We start from the raw sequence: 21443 nt of genomic DNA, 5'->3' as shown, positions 1-21443 counted from the left end.
TTGATCTGTAGAATAGATTATCTCCTTGCCATTTAACAGCATCATCTCCTCATTCTCGGACTGGACATATCGCATCAAACAGAACTCGAGATACCGGATTGCTCTACTCTCCTTCCACTCTCCCTCTGCCCAGTTCTAAAATCGCAAAAGCCACAATGTCACAATCAGTAGGATACAGTTCTACACCACCTTCTTCGTCATCTAGATTCTCACAACCATCCGTTTCTTCATTATCTTCACCACCCACATCATTATATTCCAATCCACAACATCCATCAAGTAGTAGCAGTTCAAGTATAAATACTATCAATAATGCTAATAGCAATCCGAATAGAAGAGAATCAGTCAGATCAAGTATACAACCTTCTTCATTACAACAACAGTTATTCGGTAGTAGCTCCAATACCAATATCAGTGGTGGAGGTGGTGGTGGATCTCAATATCAGCCTATTTTAGATAGATCATTGAATAAATCGAAAGGTTCTGAAATAGCACTTTCAGCTTGGGCATTCATGTTCGCTGAAATCATTTCTTATTCACAAAGTAGAGTTGATAGTGTTACTGATTTGGAGAAGAGGTACGTCACCATTATCAACAAACTCAGAAGAAGGATGGGTCTTCTTGCTATGTTGATTGGAGAGAAAAGCTAATGGAGTGGATGGGATATTGTTCCGGAAATAGATTGTCATCTTTAGGATACGAAGCTGGACAAAGAATTTTATCATTGTTGTTACTACGTAATACCCAAACATCAAATCTAAAGGTGAGTTTAGCCATAGACTGAAATGTAGAAGATGAAATCTGTACTGTGTTGACCAGTGGAAATATTATGTAGGATCCAAAAAGAGAACATCGTTTAATACCAATATTACAATTCGTTCATACACAAATATACAAATACGTATTCGGTAAACCTGCTGATGGTTTAGAAAGAGGTTCAGATGCTTTAGATGAATGTGAGATTACTTTCATTGTTGTGTTTCATGATCATTTTTATCTAACATGCACATGTGAATTGAGTGATTGACTGATTGATTGATTGGAACGATTAGATATGATCATTTTAAATGAATCACCTTTGACTCAATTCATATCGGTACCTAAAGATATGTCTGATTTATCTTGTGAAGCTTTTACAGCTGGTATGGTAGAAGCTGTCTTAGATGGATTAGATGTGGTGAGTTCAAATCATACCTCCCTTTGAGTCGAAGTCCGTCAGGAAGAAAGACAGGATTCCTCTCTGAGTTTTGGAAAGACCAAGGTCGGAAGGGAAAGACCCCGTTTTTTAAGCATCATTAGACCAATTCGGGGAAAAGGCTGTTGATGGTCGAATGCAAGCTGACACCCCGCTGTCTGTTTCTGTTTACAGCCGGCAAGAGTTACAGCTCATTGGGTAGGTGATAGATATCCCGAACATCCTCAACGTACAGTCATTTTAATCAAATTAGATCAAAAAGTCATGGACAGAGAAGAAGCTTTGGGAAAGTGATCAATCAAATCTTACACTCCAAACCTCTGTAAATCAGGTATATGACAACATGTACATGAATATGCTTTTTTGTGCAAAATTCGTTGAAATTGGAAATTGGAAATTGGATACGATGCATTGCGTTACGTTTGTTTTTGCGTTTTTGATGTTGATCCGTGTACGAAATGAACCGATACCGAATGAATTAGAAACAAGATAATGGATGTTATTACAAAATGAGAACGACCACCTTGTTTTCACCCTTTCTGCGGCTGCGCTGATGAAATCTCCTGCTCCATCCTTCCTCCCTTTTCCTTCCACATCCTGCTTTCCCTAGTTTATTGGTTCTCTTCAGCAGGAGCGAAAGCCATCGTGTTGATCATTTCAATTTCTTTCTTATGAGCGTTCTTGGATCCTGTCGCTACTGATGAAGATGGTTTTCTACCTGCGTAAATTGGTACTTTACCACCGTGATGTTTGGTTTCTTTCAGAGCTGTGATCAATCGAGGTTGTACATAGGTCCAAGCTCCGTTGTTCAATGGCTACACCACGTAACAATCATCGTCAATAGGTATTGTACGGATAGAGATAAAGAGAAATGTGGTGACTCACCTCTTCTTGTGCCCATACGACATCGGCGTTAGGGTATTTGTCCAAATGAGGAGTCAATAAATCATAAGGTAAAGGAGACAATTGTTCTAATCTTGAAATCACGACATCATTTATTCCTTTATCTTCACGTTCTTTCAGAAGTTGGAAGTAGACTTGTCCGGTACATAAGATGTGTCTTCTGATCTTCTCTGGTTCGACGAGGTTTTCAGGGTGAGGGTCTGGGATATATCTTTGGAATACACTGTCACCTGTCATTTCTTCGAGCGATGATCGAGCAAGAGGATGTCGGAGAAGCGATTTGGAGAAGAAGATGATAAGCTAGAAATGATTATGCATAAGCAGAGGTACTGTACTGGCTCTTCAATGAAATCCGCTCACAGGTTTTCGGAATTCTCGTTTGATTTGACGTCTCAAGACATGGAAGTAGTTTGCAGGTGTACTATTTTCAGTTATCTTGTCAGCGCTAACTTCAACAGCCTCATCGATTCAAGCATATGACTCACGTTGCGTAGATGATTTGCATGTTACAATCTTGATGTTGTCTATCCAGTTTCTCAGCAGAAGGGTATATTCTAGGCTCGTCGTCACACAATTGTAAGAATCGCTCGATTCTACCTGAAGAGTGTTCGGGTCCTTGACCATCATAACCATGAGGGAGGGAGAGTACCAAACCGGTTCGTTGGAACCATTTCCTCTCACCGGAAGCGATAAATTGATCAATGATACATTGGGCGTTGTTCCTGTTACATTGGGAGATCAGGTTTTTACTCATATCAAATATGGATTTTTGGTACTCACGCGAAGTCACCGAATTGAGCTTCCCATATCGTCAAACTGTTAGGTGAAACCAAAGAATAACCAAGTTCGAAACCTAAAGTACCGAATTCTGAAAGGTGAGAATTTACGACAGTGAAAGAACCTTGATCTTTTCCAACATGTTTAAGTGCGATATGAGTTGATTCATTCTCTTGATCGTGTACGACAGCATGTCTTTGAGAAAAAGTACCTCTTTCTACATCTTGACCTGAAACTCTTACATGAGTGCCTTCGAGACATAAAGTACCAAAAGCGAGGGCTTCGGCAGTTGACCAATCGATATTTTTACCTTCTGAAATACTTTTTCCTCTGGTAGCTATAATTCTTGCAAGGTTTTTGTGAGGTGTGAAACCTTCAGGGAAAGAAGAGATGACTTCTCCAATTTTCTTGAGGGTTTCTTCTTCAGCACCAGTAGGGAGATGAGGTAAAACGTTTTCAGCAAGTTCTTTGGGTGTGGGGAAACCTTCCCATGAAGATGAGAGCCATTCCCTTGGCGATGGCTTGTAATCCTTTGATCCATCATATGCCTTTTCCAACATGCCCCATACCCATTGTCTGTGCTCATCAATTTCCTTCTCTGTGAATGTACCTTCTTTGATCAGTTTGTCGGTGTAGATAGATAGTACAGTAGGTTGCTTTTGGATGGCCTTGTACATCTTGGGTTGGGTGAAAGAGGGTTGATCAGTTTCGTTATGACCATATCGTCTGTAACAGACAATGTCGATGACGACATCCTTCTTGAAGGTAGCTCTCCAGTCGGCAGCAAGGGTACAGACGTAATTGACAGCTTCTACATCGTCACCGTTGACGTGGAAGATAGGAGCGTCGATGGATTTAGCGATATCAGAAGGGTAAGGTGTAGATCGAGCGAATCGAGGATCGGTAGTGAAACCAATTTGATTGTTGACGATCATATGGATGGTACCACCTGTTCCATAAGCTGGGAGACCTTGCATACCCATAGTTTCGTAGACAACACCTTGACCGGCGAAAGCAGCATCACCATGAAGCAAGACACCCATGGCTGAATCACCTGTGCCTTCATCACCTTCGAAATGTTGGATAGCACGAGTTTTACCGAGTACAACGGGATCTTCAGCTTCTAAATGCGAAGGATTGGCGACGAGAGAAAGTGAAACTTTCTTTCCACTAGGCGTGGGTCGAACGTAATTGGCACCTAAATGATATTTGACATCACCACCACCGGTATCATCTTTATCCGTGTTGGCAAATTCGTTCAAGATGGCTTCAATAGGCTTTCTAATGACGTTTCCAAGAACGTTCAATCGTCCACGATGAGGCATACCCATGACGATTGACTTGACACCGGAATCAACTGATCGATCGATAAGTGCCTTCATACCAGGAACCAAAGATTCACAACCTTCTAGACCGAATCGCTTCTCGTTGGGGTATTTTGATGCAATGAATTTTTCGAAAAGCTCAGACCACATCAATCGATCAAGAATCATTCTTTTCTCTTCTGTGCTGTATTTCCATTGGGAGGGGATTTCTACTCTTTCCCTGATCCAATCACATTGTCCTCGATCGACAATATGTACGTATTGAACACCGACGTGAGTACCTGAGAGATTCATCAGATTTTTAGACGCTGAAGACTTCTCGCGAAATTTGACTTACAGTACATCCTCTTTAGCTCTTCGATGATTTGACCCAAACTCAATTTATCACCCTCTATAGCGCCTTGGAATCGGGGAAGAATACCATCACTAAGGTTGAATTCTTTTTTCAAATCCTCTTCTGTCCAACCGTAATAGCTGAGTTTCAACTCTGGGGGTACTCGTGTGTCGAGGTCTGCGTCGGCGATGTGAAGGGGATCGAGATTGGCGATATGGTGACCTCGAACTTGATAAGCCCGAATGAGGAGTTGAACCTGTAAGTGAGAAGGGTTTGATCAGATTTCGTTCGCGCCACGTCACGAGGATGATTCGTTGCTCACCTTCAAGTAGTCGGTTACATCCCCGCCACCTTCTACGCTCATTCTTGGACTACCATCCGCTGGTGTAGGTACAGTACTGGCCGCGCCAATGAATCCTGGTGGAGGACTATATGCTTGAGATGAAGGAAGACCTTTGTCGAGTCCGGCAAAATACACAGCCCAAGAAGCATGAACTGATTTAGGATCTTGTTTCCATAATCGATACATTCTGCTCTGCTATCAGCCATTACGTCCTCCTACTAGCGTATTCAAGCTTGGAGCGGCGACTTACTCTTCGGTGTAGTAGGTGTTTCCACCATTGGCGAATAAATCATTTTTACTTGGAGCTTGAGCTTCAGATGCGTAGTTTCGTTTTTGAGCTATACCGATACATGATGAAGGACGAGCGACGGAAAAAGACCTAACCACCGTTGGGTTGGTTTTAGATATCAAACGTATATTTCTCGGTAACGTTCGTATCATCTTTAGAGAACGATAGATGAATATCGTTTATTGTTGTTGTGTGGAGATTATATAAATGGCAAAAAAAGAAAAGGGTTTTGCAATGAATGCAATTAATCGCTATTGCTGGTACGTATGATGGGATGGGATGTTAATTGGGATTGTTTTAGTTTTCATTCACTCTAGCTACTTGGAACAGAGTTAAGCGGTGAGTGCGGATGTCGAATTGACACGTGACTTTGATGGAATGACCCGTTTTTCGGTTTTGCAGCCGAGAACGGAAACATTCCCATTAATATTAACTACAGTCAGTTCCTTGTGTTTTGATTAGGCACACGACTCAACCAGAAGAACAGAAAGAACAGATGACGGCAATTCCGGGGATATCAATAGCCGCGGGAATGGTATGTTAAAAACATAGCTACATAGCTAGGCACGACAATGTGTATAGAAAGAATGGGAAAGAAAAAGATCGTCGTGACGGAAGGGGAAGTACTCTACGCAGCCAAATCTTGCTTCACCGAGTGCCCGTCCTAGATACAAACCTCACAGTATGTGTGGCTTTTGCTCCGGTTCAGCCTTACTTCCTTCACTCCATACTTCGTCAAGAGCAAAGGTAAGATCCACCGACAGAATGTCGAAACGCCTTGCAGGTCAATTACTGAACTATGATGACGAGCCACTTACCCAGTACATTCATGTATAGTTTATTATTTTGATATCTCTGAGGATGAAGAGGAGCGTCTGCCCAGCATGCATTGCATCATTGCGAAGTATCTGGAATCATCCCAGCCATATTGAAATCATAAGTCAAGAGGACGATTGCGTTCACGTCCGGTCGCTAGCAACGCAGTCTGGATTTTGTCCTCGACTGTATGGATGATTTTTCAGCCCATATCTTGCGGAATCCAGCAGATGATATCTGTGAAACACAATCATAAGTTCAACTTCAACTGAAACAGAGATCTATCTCTTCTTAAGTCGCCGGACACCGGTCTGAAGTTGTCAAATCTCATGTTTGTAGGGGTAATCATCCTCGACCATCAGCTCCCAACAATGATATACGCAGTCCGCTAGAATCTTTTTTTGAATGAATACCTCACTTTTCTCGAACGAGTTCGCATCATCCATCATCATTCATGTGTTCTTACCGTGTCCGAACACTGAATTTCGAGACATCAAGAAGTCATAGATCTACACGCATAATGACATGATGGGTTATAGGAGCGCAGAAAAAACGTTTTTTCCGTCCTTGGTCGCGTATATCAGTGGTTTAGATTTAAGTACTAATATTACTTTGAAGGTTTTCACGAATCTTGGGAATATGGTCATGCTTCGGTCGGCGGTTCGAGTCCGTCCGTGATCAAGTAAGGTCGCTTTTTGGATTTTCTAGTAGCACTCAGCAAATTAGGGGTCGATTGGACGGAAGGGATAGAAGGGAATCCAGTTTATCAGGTTGTTTCTCATTCTCAATTCAAATTCTTTCTGTTTTGGAGATACTCGGCATACCATATAGTCTCGGTACACCTCTGTTCAACATGTTCGTCTTATACATGCAGGATATCATTAAGCTATGGGATAATATCAGTAAGGGTCGTAATGAAGGTAGTAAGGAAAATCTTTTGGAATAAGGCAGACCTGAAAAGTGGAGGTTCGCTTCGAGTAAACGCACAGTGCATAGTCACGTGATCCTTGCCTTACAATAAAGCAATCAACGCGTCGCGTATTGACATGAAGGTGCAGGAGTTATCCAAAGGTGTGATTGACGATTATGTCAGTGATCCAGTCTGACACCATTTCCTTCGAGATACTATAGGCACTATAGACGCTCTGTGGACATATAATCAGCCATGTCCAACACAACATTCCTACTATCCTCATCAAGCTCGACTCTCCCTTCTTCACCTTCGTTATCCTTACTTCCATTTTCACTTGGTACATCATCTTCACCGTACTCTACTCCCTCAGCTCCCATTTTAACTTATTTCAAACCTCGACCTATACCTTCTACCTCTACCTCGTCAGTTCATCCTGATGCTGCTCCTCCCTCTACCTCTGCGGCTGCGTCTAATGCTGGTTCTGGTTCTGGTTCTAGTTCTACTTCTGGACCTGCTCGTGGATCTACCTCAGTCAAAGCTTCTTTTAGAGGTCGAACAGTCATAGGACAATATATCGATATACCAAAAGGGTGGAATGGATATATATTATCAACTGGCAAACGACCCGATCAAGGTGGTATCGAGATTCATTCAAACACGATTTCTTCACGTCAAAAAAATAAACCTTTGATCGCCAAGAATGACGTCAACGGGGAAGAGGGAGAGGATGAAGGAACGAATTTACGTAGAACAACAAGACAACATCCTCATCCGGGAGGTAGGGTTAGAGGTACTGGACAAATCGCTTTATCGAAACCCAAAACTAGAGCTAGAGCTGTTGTTTCCAAGAAACGTTATAGACTTGATTCAGACGATGAAGATGAAAATGACGACGAAGGCGCAGACAAGAATGGTATAAAAGAGGAAAATGAGGAAGAGGAAAAGGTAGTTCAATTAAGTAGGACGCCGAGTAAACGATTGAAATCAAGTTACACAACTCCGAAAAAATCGATTCCCTCAATCATCGGAAATGGGGATGGAGAAATATCGAGTGTGATACCTGAAATTATTATACAAGAAGCTACACCACTGAAATACCCATTATCAACACCTAGAAAACGCTTAAATGAAAGAAGAGGAAGAAGATCATCTCCTACTCCAAGATCAGGAACTTTACCCAATGTAACTGAATCAATGGAATTAGTGGAGGATCAAATGAAAGTTGATATCAGACCAGTTGAAGATGATGATGAGGATGAAGAAGAATATACACAAATCTCCAATGAGATTCAAAGTAATTCTTCGATATCAATAAAATCAATAATGAATCCTGACAATAGTGAATCCAGTTTACTTGATGAGTCAACAGGATTGGATATCAAAGAGGACGGAAAAGAAGAACAATTGATTCCTTCACCTTCTACAGAAGATGATCCACCTTCATTCGAAATACCACCTACTTCTCAACCTGACGCCGCCTCGTCAGGATTGAAGCAGGAGGAGATAACGTCGAACAACGAGGAAGAAATTTATGATGGACCCATGAGAATCCTTAAACCGATATCAACATTCAACGGTTTCATGCTATATACACCTGATGACCCCTTAGCTGGATTCAGGGTCGATGAATTACAAGATCGAGCTCAGTCAGCGACGAATGCGTCGAAAGAGGAACATTCAAGTAAAGGTCAAGAATTTGGAAATGGGGAAAATACTTGTAGGGTTTCGGATGAGAGTGAAAGTGATAATAAAGGTATACAAGTAAGACAAAGTTGGTGGAGATCAGGCGGCGCAGGTGAAGGTGGAGATGAATTCATAAGGGGTTTAGGTGAATGGTTGGGTTTGGTAGAATTGGTAAGTACGCCTCATACGCCCCACCTTAATTGTAATTCATATTTAAGCTGACTCTTCGGGGATGTTATTTAGCTGAATGAACAAGTTTACCTTGATCCGACTTCCGATGAAGATGATGATGAAGAGTAGACTATATATCAGTACCGAGGCCTTGAAAACCCATTCCACAGGCACCACTAGTTCTATAATTTGGCATCCTCATTCTGGTTGAAGAGGTCATATCCTCTCACGATGTACTTGTATTGTCTCAATAAGAACTTGCATGTATAACATACCAGCAGTATATTCTTTCAAGAGTGTTATGTCAACGAGACTATGAATGCATATAAAGTCCAAGATAACTATCGCTTTGATTTTTGATCCTTAATTATGATCTTTTGATTCTATAATATCGTAGCAACACAAAAGACAAAAACTAATTTTACAACACTTCTTCATATAATATCTCATTTTTCATGACTGATAGACCAGTATTCCCCGTCTTGCTTCATCGCCTATTCCCATGTTACGATTCCTGGAAATACCCTTCAAACATTGACTCATGCCTTAATATACTATGTTTGATCACTCCGTAAACATGCAAGAACAACCTTGGATATCTGACCGTGAAATAATGTAAGAATCCAGAAGGTAATGAACCTAAGTGTTTTTTCACTGATGGTTCTAAATCTTGATAATGATGTTTCTACAATGACAGATCAAAAATCAGCCTCCGTTCTTCAACCTACACAGTCGCATGAAACGCAAAGATACTCACTTTATTCCTCATGGCTCTCAATAAATCTCTTACACTATTACCTTTATATTTCCTATATTTACCAAGATTATTTATGAACGTCTTATCTAATTTCGAATACCAGTCTTTCCCTACTACATCCGAAGCATCGGTTTCCAGCAACACCAAAGTCGCTTCAGGTGGGTCATTTTCCATAATTTCGAACCGATCAGATGCGTCGCACAAGAATGATAGTCTTTTCCCTGGTGTCCAGAAGAATGGATGTATCAAACATTCCGATGTATCTGGTCTGTTGAGCAAGGAAAGTCAGTAAATATCATAACTCAAAAAACTTCAGATCCAAAAAGGGGAGATACTCACCTGGAACCAGGTTCCATTGATAAGAGATTCCCTATCAACTGTTTCGCCTCTTCACCTTCTTCACCTAATACATCCAATTTAGACATATTGACAGCTTCACCTTTGACTATATTGCTTTCTCTATTATATGTTTCACCGTAAGGATGTTCACCGGACATCAATACCCAGAAATATAAACATCCCAAAGCGAATAAATCGACGGCTTTCGTCAATCGATTATTCTTATCTCCACTCAGGACGAGGTGTTCGTCTGAGTTTGAATGTGTTGAAGATGATGATGAAAATGTTGATGCAGGATCGAACAACACTCCTTCGTTTAGTTTGACTTGCCCTCTGATACACTCAGGAGCTCGCCATCCTAGTGATCCAGCCAAATTGTTCGCTGTAGGTGCGAATGACGATTGCCCTTGATCCAAACGTCGAGCTAAACCGAAGTCAGAAACAAGCGTTCTTAACGACCCGTCTTTACCCCTCAGCACGAGTACATTCCTAAAAACAGAAAAAGTTAGCTCTGCGGGTACTCAAAATACTTGTCAGGGAAGAAACTTCACTCACTGAGGCTTTATATCTCGATGGATGATTTTCATACCATGCAAATGCTTTAAGCCCGCCGTTATCTGAGTAAGAGCTTTCTTCCTGTCCAAAGAAGATGCTAATTCAAGATACTTGTCGGGAGTTTCGATGAGATCCGCCAGAGAAGCTTGACAGAGGTCAAGAGCGATGTAAAGAAAGTTATCGCGTTTTTCTTGGCAATAGTCTGTGCAAAACAGTTAGCCAAGAGGAAGGATGCAGAAGAAAACTTACATCTTATCACATTGGGGTGATCATCACTCGCTTGCAACAATTTCACTTCTTGACTTGCTAAGCGAGTAAAATCACTTAATAGTCGTTTCACAGCTACAGGTCTTCCCCCCCAAGTTCCTTTGAGTACAACGGTGCCGTGAGATCCAAACCCTGAGGGCCATGTCAGCTTTCAAGTATCACAGTAGAAACAGCATTTTTAGCTTACCGATGATAGTGTCTGATATTGATAATCTCTCCTTATCTTCGTGATCCAGTAAATCTGTAGATGACATTTCTCTTGGCAAATCAGGTAAGGGCTTTTCATCTTTCTTTGGAGACCCTGCTTCCAGTCTATCATCATCGTCCTCTTCCCCTTCTTCCAACAATGCGGCTGATGAATCACGTCTCTTTTTCTTCCCTCTAACTCTACGTCTGGTTGATTTCTTCTTCGGCGTAGGCGCTTCTTCATCGAGGGGAGGGGCAAGTTCGGGTAGGGCGATGCCGTCCGCAGGCTTCTCATCACTATGAGCAGCTTCAGGAGCAATGAGAAGAGGTGTTTTCTCATCAGCAGGTGAAGATGTTTGTTTGACCCGAGGAGCACGAGCGAATCGAGTCAAGGCTATTCCGCATATTATGAGTAAAGTCCCTAAGGTACCTATGAGCCACCAATGCCATCCTCTTCGGTAAGTTGGTCTTTCGCTGATTTGCGAGGTTGGCTGTGCAGGCGGTTTAGCTAAGATCAAGGCTTTATTCTCCGCTGGGGGATCAATGAGATATGGTAAGAGTTGGTCTTTTTCAGGTAGATCTTCTGTCAAGAGGAATGAACCGTTGGTCAGACTTCCTGGTCGAGGAGGAGGAGCGAAGTTGATAAGAGGATAGGCGGAAGATGAAAGCGCGTAAAGTAGTGGTTTACTTCGTCTTGATTGCGATCTACCTTCGCCCGTTGAATTGGTACGCGAAGAAGTGGTCAAATTTTCTGAAGGCGGAAGGGCGAGTTGAAGAGGGACCGAACCGATATATGTGGATAGAGGTTTCTTGGCTATATCGATGAAATGCTGGTAAGGTCGGGATGTAGGAGGGAATAAAGTAGGAAGATGCGGAGGAGGTTGTGGCACAAGGATTGGGTTGGAAGAGGGTGAATCAAGTGGTACAAGGATGTCGTACACGGCGATTCTATTTGTTTATAAGCGGTTGCCATGGACCCCTGTGATACATTTACTCACCCTACACTATTCAATCTTGTGACCCATTTCACACCATTTCCATTTTCGACTCCGACAGCATCACCATCATAAGCCAGCTCTACACGTGTTTTCTTTTCTCCTTCTATACCCCATCCTTGTTCGGCTAGACCGTTCTTGAGCCAATATTCTGCCAAAGGTCTATCATAACTGTTCGGTGTATAAGTCGAGTACGTTATCTCTTGAGCACCGGCATTTCTTTTCGCTTCCACAGCACTTTGGTACATTGTAGAAGTGGAAGGTGAAAGACCGACGGAAGCGAGTGGAGGTGAATGAATTGTCAGTCGATAATCTGTTCTTCCAACGAATAACAAATCTCTATTCGACCTTCCTTTCCCCTCTAAATCATCCAACAAATCTTCACTATCACAGATGCAGTCATCCTCTTCCGGGTGAGAGAAATTTGTACCGAAAGAGGAGAAACAGTTAAGTTGTTGTCCCGTGCGCAGATCGATTGTGAGAAGTGAGGTATGTTTTGCGCCTGTGAAAATCCGACTTGGAGAGTGTGGAAAAGTGAACGGGGAAAGCTCGATCCTAGAACAGGTACCCTATATCAGCGGGAATGCAACTAAATTATGTGACGGGAGGTTAGAAGAGAGAAAGGAAACACACAGTTGCTCCACTGAAAGTGGTAGTTTTCTCAATTTAGGATCAGGATTTTCACCTTCCTTTGTCTCTTGACCATCATCATCTTCGAACACATACAGACTTCCACTTAACGGTTCAACGATATATTCTTCATCGTTACCTTTACCTCTAATTCCACCACCAACTAATGGTTCGACGCCGTCTTTCAATGTCCATTTGATCTTACCCGTATCCCTTTCTACAGCATGCAGAGCACCATCAATGGTTGATATGATGACGAAAGGAAGCACATCATGATCGATTTGCAACGGAGGAGGGGTTGTATGATGTGAAGCGAATCTTCTTGACGATTGTGCGGTGGTATGTTGAGGTAAAGCTACCAAAGCTGCAGGTTCAGGTGTTGCATATGTGGTCGAAAGCAATATCAGAGGTATTAAGAATGCTAATATATGTGAGGTGATTGATGCTGTGGATACCATTTTCCGCTTTTGTTTGCCTCTGATTGTCGTTTGTATGACCGTGTAGATGAAGTGTGAATTATAGAAGACCGAGGGGGAATAGGAGCAAGAGCAATGCAGTGACCATTTGAATGATCCCTACTTTTGCTCTCGCATCAAATGCCGTTTCGACTTGCGTACAGTTGTGTTTGACAGATGACGCAGACAAACGAGTGATCTCCAGACTCTAAAGCTTGTGTGTTCTTCAAAGTAGGTGACTGGTTGATAAGAGGTTGCAATTGGCTTTCAAGTGTATAAAAGTTGGAAAAAGAGGAAGAGAAGTAAAGTTCAAAGAGAGAAGAGAGTGGTTAAAGTGTAAATTACGGTTACAACACAGTATGGTACTGAGTGTGCCTGATAATTCACAATACAACCTGAGTGGAACCGAATAAGTTTAAATCAAAAGGGAAGGGGATTATCCGGAAAATGTCATCAGGCTCAATTGCACGTGGAAGCGGCCTCCTCCGTCATTCTCGATCAAGGGTTCCTTTTTTTAAAGTTTGTATAAATAAAAAAATATAAAAGAATCGAAAGAACATCCCCGAATAACGTAATAATTAAACACAATAACAAAAGGTCAACTCTCAAAGCAAGGACACCACACGCGTTTACATCCATCACTCAATCGATCAGATACAGCACACATCGAACATCTTCCCATCCACCATCATCCATCAGCAGCAACAGCACCTGTAGGAGCAGCTCTCACAGCTTCGCTGAAAACAGCCTCCCACACGTACGGTATATTACGGTCACACTGATACGATTTGACTGTCACTCCCACCATGTCATCAAAAAAGCCAAATCCTTTACTCCCTTCGCACCATCCAAATCCAGGTTCGCCCGGTCGAAGTTCCCCTACATCAAGTACCAGTTATTCAGAGGCTATGAGGCGTAACGGGTCAGGATCAAAGGTGGAGAAACGGGATGATGGTTACTTTGCAGATACAGAGAAGGGACAAGGAATGGTGAGCTGATTCTATCTGTAGCTTTGTGTTGGTTTCGATAAAGATGTAGGCAAAAGCTGACAATACTTCTCATGAAGCTTGAACACGCTCGAAGATCAGTGGAGATTACCCCTAACTTACCTGATAGTAAAGCGAACAAACCGTTACTAAGCCCTACAGTCATTAGTGAGACTATTACACTGATTAGTGATTCGGTATGGAACGTGTACAGCTGACACGCTTCTGTCTGGTTCTAGTACCCATCTGGATTGCATTGTCTTCTGCTGTCATTCTTTATAACAGTGAGTGAGGGTCTGCGTGACACATAGATCTGGGAGTCGGAAACGACCTGAACCTTCAGAACAAAACTAAGCGCTTCATGAAATCTGCAGAATACCTCTATAGCAACTTGGAATATCCTTATGTGAGTCTCGAGTCCGATGAGCACATTCTTGATCACAGTTGAAATCCTTCTGGAAGGGAGCTGACTATGCTTCCTTATATAGCCTATATTTATGTGAGTCCAGCAAGCGGGTGACTGCACACCGAGGCTGAGCTTGAGGCAGAAGGCGGAGCCAAAAAGCAAGATGCCGTAAAAAGAATTGGAAAAATGAGAGATCATTGTGCTGATTTCATCTTCCCTCCTATCAGTACCTCATACCATCTTGGCTGTGCAGTGAGTTCTCGAAGCTTACCATTCTAGGATGATACGTGAAGCTGATGGATACTCAGGCGTTGGGAACACGAGTGCTTCGAGCTACAACTCATTTAATGGATGGTCTGGACAAGATTGAAATGACCGTGAGAACAGCTTCTTCGGATAGAACCATACTTATGTATATGGCTGATGTCATAGTATTTATAGAGAGATTTGTACCTCAAATCGATCTTACCTATAGGCGTATTGTTTTCGGGTTCTCTGATCTTGAGCAACACCGCTTATCTGACGTGAGTCATTCCTCAGCTTCGCATACGAGCAAGAACTGATGGTGATTGGCAGACTGAGTGTGTCTTTCATCCAAATGCTCAAGGTGAGCATGACTACGCCTTGACCACCATCATCCTTATCACTGACAACACGCGGGTGTTAGGCTTTCACCCCCGTTGCCATTTTGCTCATCTCAGCTATATTCAAATTACAAGTCTTGTCCTCAAGACTGGTTCTAATTGTCATATTAATATCAACAGGATGTGCTCTTGGTCAGTAGTCTACGCGCAAAAAGGTGGAACGTGACTGACGAACGAGTGGGACGGATAGCTGCATACGGAGAAGTACATTTCCAAATGTTCGGGTTCTTATGTCAGGTCAGCGCAGTAGCTGTGAGTAATCCCGATTTGCTATCACTGTGACTACCCATTCCCTATTCAAGGCCACAGCTGACGCTTCACTCATATAGTTCGAATCATCGTAGGTCAAGGTGACTCCGTGTATTGATGAGATGGTACTGACAAACGTATAGACGGTTGGTCATGATCCAGATTCTGCTACAAGGGCTGAAGATGGACCCCTTGTGCTCTTTACATTATTATGCTCCTGTAAGTATCATTTCCCTGCGACTACTGCAAAACAATGCGATGCGCAAGGTGTAATCCGCTGATCAGGATCCTATATGAGTAGGTCTGCTCAATAATCAACGCTTGTTTCCTCCCATTCACAGAAGGTCTTGCACCTTTCCGTGAATTCATGCGTATTGGTCCGATGGTCATGTTATCGAACGCTGCTGTAGCGTTTGGATTGAATGTAGCGGCCGTCTTCTTGATCGGTGCAGCAGGAGGATTAGTATTGACCCTAGCTGGTGTTTTCAAGGTACGTAGATTACTTCGACAGAAATGGATAAAAACTCCTGGAAAGGGGAAGACGCTGATCATTCTTCTGATGATAGGATATTCTGTTGATCAGTAGTAGTGTAATCTTCTTCGGAAGCCCAATTACTCCCATTCAGATTTTCGGTAAGTACAACCTTTCCCCGAAAATTTGGATTCCAAAGGAAATGCAATGCTCATTCTCCGTTTTATTGACTTGTAAAGGATATTCACTCGCTTTGGGAGGTATGGTAGCTTACAAGACTGCTAACAAGTAAGATTCTCTATGATTTCGAGGACAAGAAAAGGATATATCTCGCGGAAGCGAAGTTACCGAAGTGGCAACAATGAGACGCCGATCCGTGACATGGCACAAAGAGCTGAAACGAAATTAGAACATAATTGTAGACTTTTGGATCGATGATTTGAACATTGCATTTTACAAATGAATATACATATAAGTCATCTGGATGAGTTGAGTACCAGTAGTGAAGATTGACCCCTATGACTTACTTTCAGTTTCAATTATGTGTGCACGAGAGGATAGTGGAATATTCCAGCGTCCAAATCTCATGGACGGGAAGATCCAATTGATAGGATGGTGTTTCACGATCGCTGACAGTAGTTTTCCCACATGACATGGTCGATAATCACCTTAATCATTCTCAAAGCGATAACAATGGTCTGGCTTCACACGATATTTTTATACACATGCAAACGCCAGACCAACTTCGGAAACGGTACTCCATTGTTCTGAACCACGGCTTGAATATAGATAATCACCTCCTTGGTACTCAAAGGCAGCCTTGGCCAGTAACATCCTTTGATAGACCCACATTATCGGAGTCAACAAGTAGTGCTCCTTTGTTGTAATGCAATTCAACCTAATTCCCCTTGACGGACCTGTGAGCGACCACTTTTGGGATGGAAGACTCTTGTTCGTAAAGGGCTCGTTGAGAAGATGCCAATGGGGACAATAGGAAATAGGGGAAGGGACCAAGGACAATAGATTGATTTGGCAAATGATCTTTGATTGTGTGTCTCTTTCTCACATTGCATGGTGGGATAGTATCGTCCATTGTCGTATCTTTTCTCACCCTTTCGCTGAGCTCATAACAATTTCACTCTCTCATACAACATCTTGTTACTACTGTTCCCTAGGCATACTATTTCAAATGTACTAACTCGCTGTCATTACTACTACGTTCTCAATTATCTACCTAGAAAACTTGTGACATCCATTTCCTCGAAGTTATCTGTACGGCTTCAACATCAAGTCTGAAGACTCCTCAACGGACTAGGACGAAAAGGACGGGAGAGTGCATGTCAGCGGCCTCCGCGAGTTGAGTTGCATACTACAGTATTTTCCAAAATGGCTTGTGTACCGACCCCGATTTCAACACTTTTCTCCACAACTACGTGAGTATCTCAGCTCAAGATTATCAGAAAACTGGGAATTAATATGCCTGACATGTGATACAGATCGTTGATTCCGACTACCATCACTTCATCTTCAGCAATTCTCGTAACTCCCTCAGCAAGCACTTCAACATGGATTACAGCTATCTGCCCTACTTCCATCTCAGCAACTTCTTCCCTGTCCCCTTCCCCCACAACAACGTCATCCGAGAGTACTCTTCAAGCTACGATCACTAGTCCTGCAACAGATAGTATCATTAGTTTCGGTGTAACTCCGATTTCGGTACCTAGTGATGGAGGAAATGATATACAAAGTGGAGTGACCACCTCTCCTGACCTCAGTGCAGCCTCTACCAGTGGTGGTGGATCAACTACTTTAGCCGTGTTAGACGGTACAACCCTTTCTTCAGATGATAGTAATCAATTGTTGAATAATCGAAATCGGAATCATCCTCCAACAAGATTAAATGCTAGAAATCTACATATTGGTTCACGAGAACTGGACAAACATAAAGATAGAAGACAGAATGAACAATGTCAAACTATAACATCGACATCGATAATCTTACCTACACCAACCACTTCATGGTCTCTCGTATTCTCTACGACCAACTGGGAAAGTGTAATTCAAGTTCCTACGGAAACTGTTATGGGAGGTTGTGATGGTACGACTGGAATGGCTGCAGAAGCTACCACCGTGACTAGTACAACTGGTGAGTGTACAGTGTTGATCTTACTCCCTTTCATGTCGACGAGTTTGTGCGTGAAGGGGAGAGAACGCTGACGATCAGTGATTTCTTGGAATACAGCTTCTTCTGTCTCTTCGATTGAACCAATTCCATCGTCAACTCCAACCATACCTGAAGCGACGACAACACCTATAACGACCGATCGAATCATCTCGATCACGTCAACACCTACTCTGTCAAGTTTCGTCCCGGTTGAGACTACATCCGAATCTAGTACGTCAGAAATGCCAATCTCGTCAAGTTCGCCCATCCTCACTTCATCCATATCTGCTGAAGGCCCCAATGCCGTCACTGCCTCTATTCTCTCTTCCAGCTCACTGGATTCTTCTTCTGCTTCTTCAATACAAATACTCGAACCTATACTGACAAGCACCGATGAACCACTATCAGCTACCTCGATCTCGGATCCCCTGTCTTCTCTATTCTCTCAACCTGCTCTACCTTCTGATACTCTGTCAACGGACCTACCTGTCCAATCTCCCGAATCGACTTTACCGACAACCGCTGAAGACCGACCGACCTTGGCTGAAGAGCAATCTACCTCCGCCGAGGCTGAGGGTTTGACGTCTACCACTCCCATAATACCAGGGGCAGCAGCCATGCCTACTACAACTTCATCTTCTAAACCCACAAATAACACGTTGGCATCTCAAATAACCAAACCGTCAGCTTCACTCCCACATGCGCCCTCAAATTCAGACAATCCACAAGAGTCTTCAGAGGGGAATAGTAAAGTTTCTTCTGCAGGTGCTGCTGTAGGCGGATTCTTCGCTTTGCTAGCTCTTATAGCGGCAATCTTGGTGTTTATCAGATGGTGGAAAAAGAGACAAAGAGCTGAAAAAACAAGATTGTTAAGATCTAGTTGGTTTTATGGCGAAGGTGGGACAGTCCTCAATGCGGAAAACGAGGTATGTGTTTTTTTTTTAGTCTTGGAGAACAAGTGGTAGCTGACTTAGGAGTACGATTGAAGAAGCGTCGTTCGGCTCCATCACCGATACCACCTCTTCGTTCAGCAGCGGTCCCACCTATCAGTCGATTTTCAGCACCATCATTCGCATCTCGACCCGAAGGTTTAGGAGCATTCTTGGCTCGTCCCCTTCGAAATCTGCGCCGAGATTCTTCCTCAAATCTCAAACCGTTAAAGCTAGTATCTGGAGATCCAAACGATAAATCCGACAATGCAGGTGTGATGGGTAGATTCGTTCCTTTCACTATACCCTTCAAATCGTCCGGAAATACATTCAACCCATTCAAGGGAATTCAACTCCCACCAGTGCCTAATCTCCTTCAATCACTCAAGAATTCTATACACTTACCTTCTCTACTACCAATAAGAGGGACAGCTTCAACGAAAACGAGGAATATAAGCTCACCTCAACCTATTGATCCTGAACCTGAACCTGGACTGACAGACAAAAATGGTATATTCGATTCAGCAAAATTACAACCGATTTTCTCAAAATTCAGGTCCATTAGACAATCATTCAAGCGAACTTCAATTTCCGATCTGAAATATGTCAGACAGAATGCAGTTAGAGGTTCACCTGCCTGGGCCGAGAAATATCCCAACACAACACCTGTAATAGTTGGAGAGGCATGGAGTAATGGAAATTCAGATAATGATTCACCGTTGAAAGCTTCTCTTACCCAAGTTCCTTCTTCAATCAACAGCAGAGGTTCGATTCAAGATGGGCCATATCCGATAGCTATACAACCTCAATCTCAGTCTCGTTCTCAACCTCAACTTCGTCAAGAAGGTGGTAATGAGCAGACTGAAGAATTCGAATACAAACCTACTCATATACAATTGCGACACTTGACTTGGGGATCATCATATGCTCCTCCACGAACATCAGTCCTGAGCGCAAATGGAATGTTCATGAATGTGATTGAACCTTCAGAAGACGGAACTTCGATTTATTCAAGAACTTCAATGTCACATGGTGGACATAGTGGACATGGACATGGATCGAACCAATCGCATCGTAGGAGTCATGAAATGGAACAATCGTCAATGCCACCCACCATGTCTTATCCTCATCCACCTTCTGTCTTGGATCCGGGTTCCCCCCCACCACCACCTATGACGAATGGACCGTTTCCCCGATCACTTATCAGTCCGATGTCAGTCGGATCGGGTGAATCAGGTTCAAGAGGTTCTTTCCTACCTCCTGTTCCTGAATATCCCGATCTCAATCAACAGAATGATCCCAGGTCTTCAGCTGAAAAGCAGATAAGAGATATGAAAAGGATAACAAGATCAACAGCTCATTCATCTGGTATATGGGAATATTCAGCTTATGTAGAATCTGGTGGTCCAGGTTCAAACTCAGGTACAGGATCTCAGAGAGGAAGTGAACAAAATCAAGTTCCTATTGCTGGACAAATGGGACAATCTCAATCCCAATCCCAATCCCAATCCCAATCTCAATCTCAATCTCAATCGCAAAATCCAATTGGAATATTAAAACCCACTTCATACTCACCTATACCGCCTTATTCGACATCTTCACCTCTCCCGATGTATATGGGGATGGGATATCCAAATTCAGCACCTGGTCCAGCGGATATGCCCTATCATCCAAATTCTCCTAGTGGTACGGTACCTTCACCTAAAAGGATAAGTGGTGGAGGATCAATGTTGAAACATTCGAGTTTACCTTCTGATTCAAGACCTCGGACTTCTTTTAGCTCACTACCACCTCCACCAAGAAGTACGACTTCTCCTTATGATGTTTATGGTTATGGTGATAACGAAGGTGATAGAGTTACGAAAGCATGGTATGAAAAACCCTTATGGGATAGCAATAATGACAATTCCAATTTAAATCCAAATCCAAATCCAAATCAAATACCTAGATCAGGTCCATATTCAGCTGGTATTCTAAGGCAAGGATCATCTCCAAGTCCGCACCATACTTTCGGTCAAAACAGTGCTGGAGGGAATAATAACAACAGAACGAGCATGTTTCAGCCTTCACCTCCGTTCCAAGGTGGGATGATGAGAGATCTATACTCGAATTCAAGTTTGAGTCCAAGTCCATATTCAGCAGGGGGAGGTCCAAGGTCAGCTGCTCCAGACTACACATACTCTCAAAAAAGTGCAGGAGGTAACAGTAATAGTAGGATGAGTATGTATTCGAGGTCAGGTGGAGGTGGTGATAGGGCAAGTAGAAAAAGTGTCAAATCTGTCAAATCTGTAAGGTGGGAAGATGACGATGATGTTGCCAGAGCTCTGTGAGCTTTTACTGGTAATGGACTTTTCGATTCGCAGATGTACAATAATTACATTTACGAGTTTTTGGTTTCCTATACTTGCTTGCTTATTTTGTTCTTATTTTGGTTCTTTCGTTCATTTGATTGTAAAGAAGAAAATAATGCATACATGATTGGGTCAAATATAGCCATTGATGCAGGAGCTGACAATGCAAGAATGAATATCTCATTACAGTTTACTACAGCTCTTGAAAAATCTCCTCTTTTCTTCGAATATTAACAGGATATTGTTACAGATCAAGCACCGAACAGAGCTCCTCGCAAACCTCCCGTTTCATACTAAGATAAACATAGA

The 21443-nt window shown here is 42.7% G+C and overlaps 6 protein-coding genes across 6 annotated transcripts; 4 read left to right on the top strand and 2 right to left on the bottom strand.

The window, feature by feature from the left end:
* Nucleotides 1-155: 155 nt before the first annotated feature.
* On the top strand, nucleotides 156-1489 carry IL334_004002 (uncharacterized protein; the record flags this gene model as incomplete). The annotated part of the gene is made up of 5 exons (XM_062935725.1): nucleotides 156-577; nucleotides 682-763; nucleotides 836-956; nucleotides 1053-1177; nucleotides 1370-1489. The coding sequence occupies 5 exons, from the start codon at nucleotides 156-158 to the stop codon at nucleotides 1487-1489; spliced, it is 870 nt and encodes a 289-aa protein (XP_062791776.1).
* A 317-nt stretch (nucleotides 1490-1806) lies between these two features.
* Nucleotides 1807-5318, bottom strand: IL334_004001 (oxoglutarate dehydrogenase (succinyl-transferring), E1 component; the record flags this gene model as incomplete). Its single annotated transcript, XM_062935724.1, has 8 exons — nucleotides 1807-2010; nucleotides 2081-2398; nucleotides 2459-2519; nucleotides 2584-2820; nucleotides 2879-4481; nucleotides 4538-4790; nucleotides 4857-5064; nucleotides 5128-5318. The coding sequence occupies 8 exons, from the start codon at nucleotides 5316-5318 to the stop codon at nucleotides 1807-1809; spliced, it is 3075 nt and encodes a 1024-aa protein (XP_062791775.1).
* A 1829-nt stretch (nucleotides 5319-7147) lies between these two features.
* On the top strand, nucleotides 7148-8878 carry IL334_004000 (uncharacterized protein; the record flags this gene model as incomplete). Its single annotated transcript, XM_062935723.1, has 2 exons — nucleotides 7148-8749; nucleotides 8822-8878. 2 exons carry the CDS (start codon nucleotides 7148-7150, stop codon nucleotides 8876-8878), a joined length of 1659 nt encoding a protein of 552 aa, XP_062791774.1.
* A 376-nt stretch (nucleotides 8879-9254) lies between these two features.
* Nucleotides 9255-12936, bottom strand: IL334_003999 (uncharacterized protein; the record flags this gene model as incomplete). The annotated part of the gene is made up of 8 exons (XM_062935722.1): nucleotides 9255-9434; nucleotides 9507-9774; nucleotides 9846-10334; nucleotides 10401-10602; nucleotides 10650-10799; nucleotides 10855-11801; nucleotides 11852-12403; nucleotides 12482-12936. 8 exons carry the CDS (start codon nucleotides 12934-12936, stop codon nucleotides 9255-9257), a joined length of 3243 nt encoding a protein of 1080 aa, XP_062791773.1.
* Nucleotides 12937-13739: 803 nt separating this feature from the next.
* IL334_003998 (uncharacterized protein) lies at nucleotides 13740-15982 on the top strand (the record flags this gene model as incomplete). The annotated part of the gene is made up of 16 exons (XM_062935721.1): nucleotides 13740-13922; nucleotides 14000-14087; nucleotides 14159-14203; nucleotides 14294-14325; nucleotides 14408-14418; nucleotides 14553-14577; nucleotides 14634-14702; nucleotides 14767-14849; nucleotides 14902-14932; nucleotides 14993-15101; nucleotides 15160-15221; nucleotides 15299-15309; nucleotides 15362-15437; nucleotides 15520-15708; nucleotides 15785-15851; nucleotides 15930-15982. The coding sequence occupies 16 exons, from the start codon at nucleotides 13740-13742 to the stop codon at nucleotides 15980-15982; spliced, it is 1134 nt and encodes a 377-aa protein (XP_062791772.1).
* Nucleotides 15983-17076: 1094 nt separating this feature from the next.
* IL334_003997 (uncharacterized protein) lies at nucleotides 17077-21113 on the top strand (the record flags this gene model as incomplete). Its single annotated transcript, XM_062935720.1, has 4 exons — nucleotides 17077-17123; nucleotides 17187-17836; nucleotides 17933-18780; nucleotides 18843-21113. 4 exons carry the CDS (start codon nucleotides 17077-17079, stop codon nucleotides 21111-21113), a joined length of 3816 nt encoding a protein of 1271 aa, XP_062791771.1.
* Nucleotides 21114-21443: the final 330 nt, after the last annotated feature.

The sequence above is a fragment of the Kwoniella shivajii genome, chromosome 5 (genome assembly GCF_035658355.1).
Source record: "Kwoniella shivajii chromosome 5, complete sequence".
Classification (NCBI taxonomy): domain Eukaryota; kingdom Fungi; phylum Basidiomycota; class Tremellomycetes; order Tremellales; family Cryptococcaceae; genus Kwoniella; species Kwoniella shivajii.
This window is presented reverse-complemented; position numbering and strand designations above follow the sequence as displayed.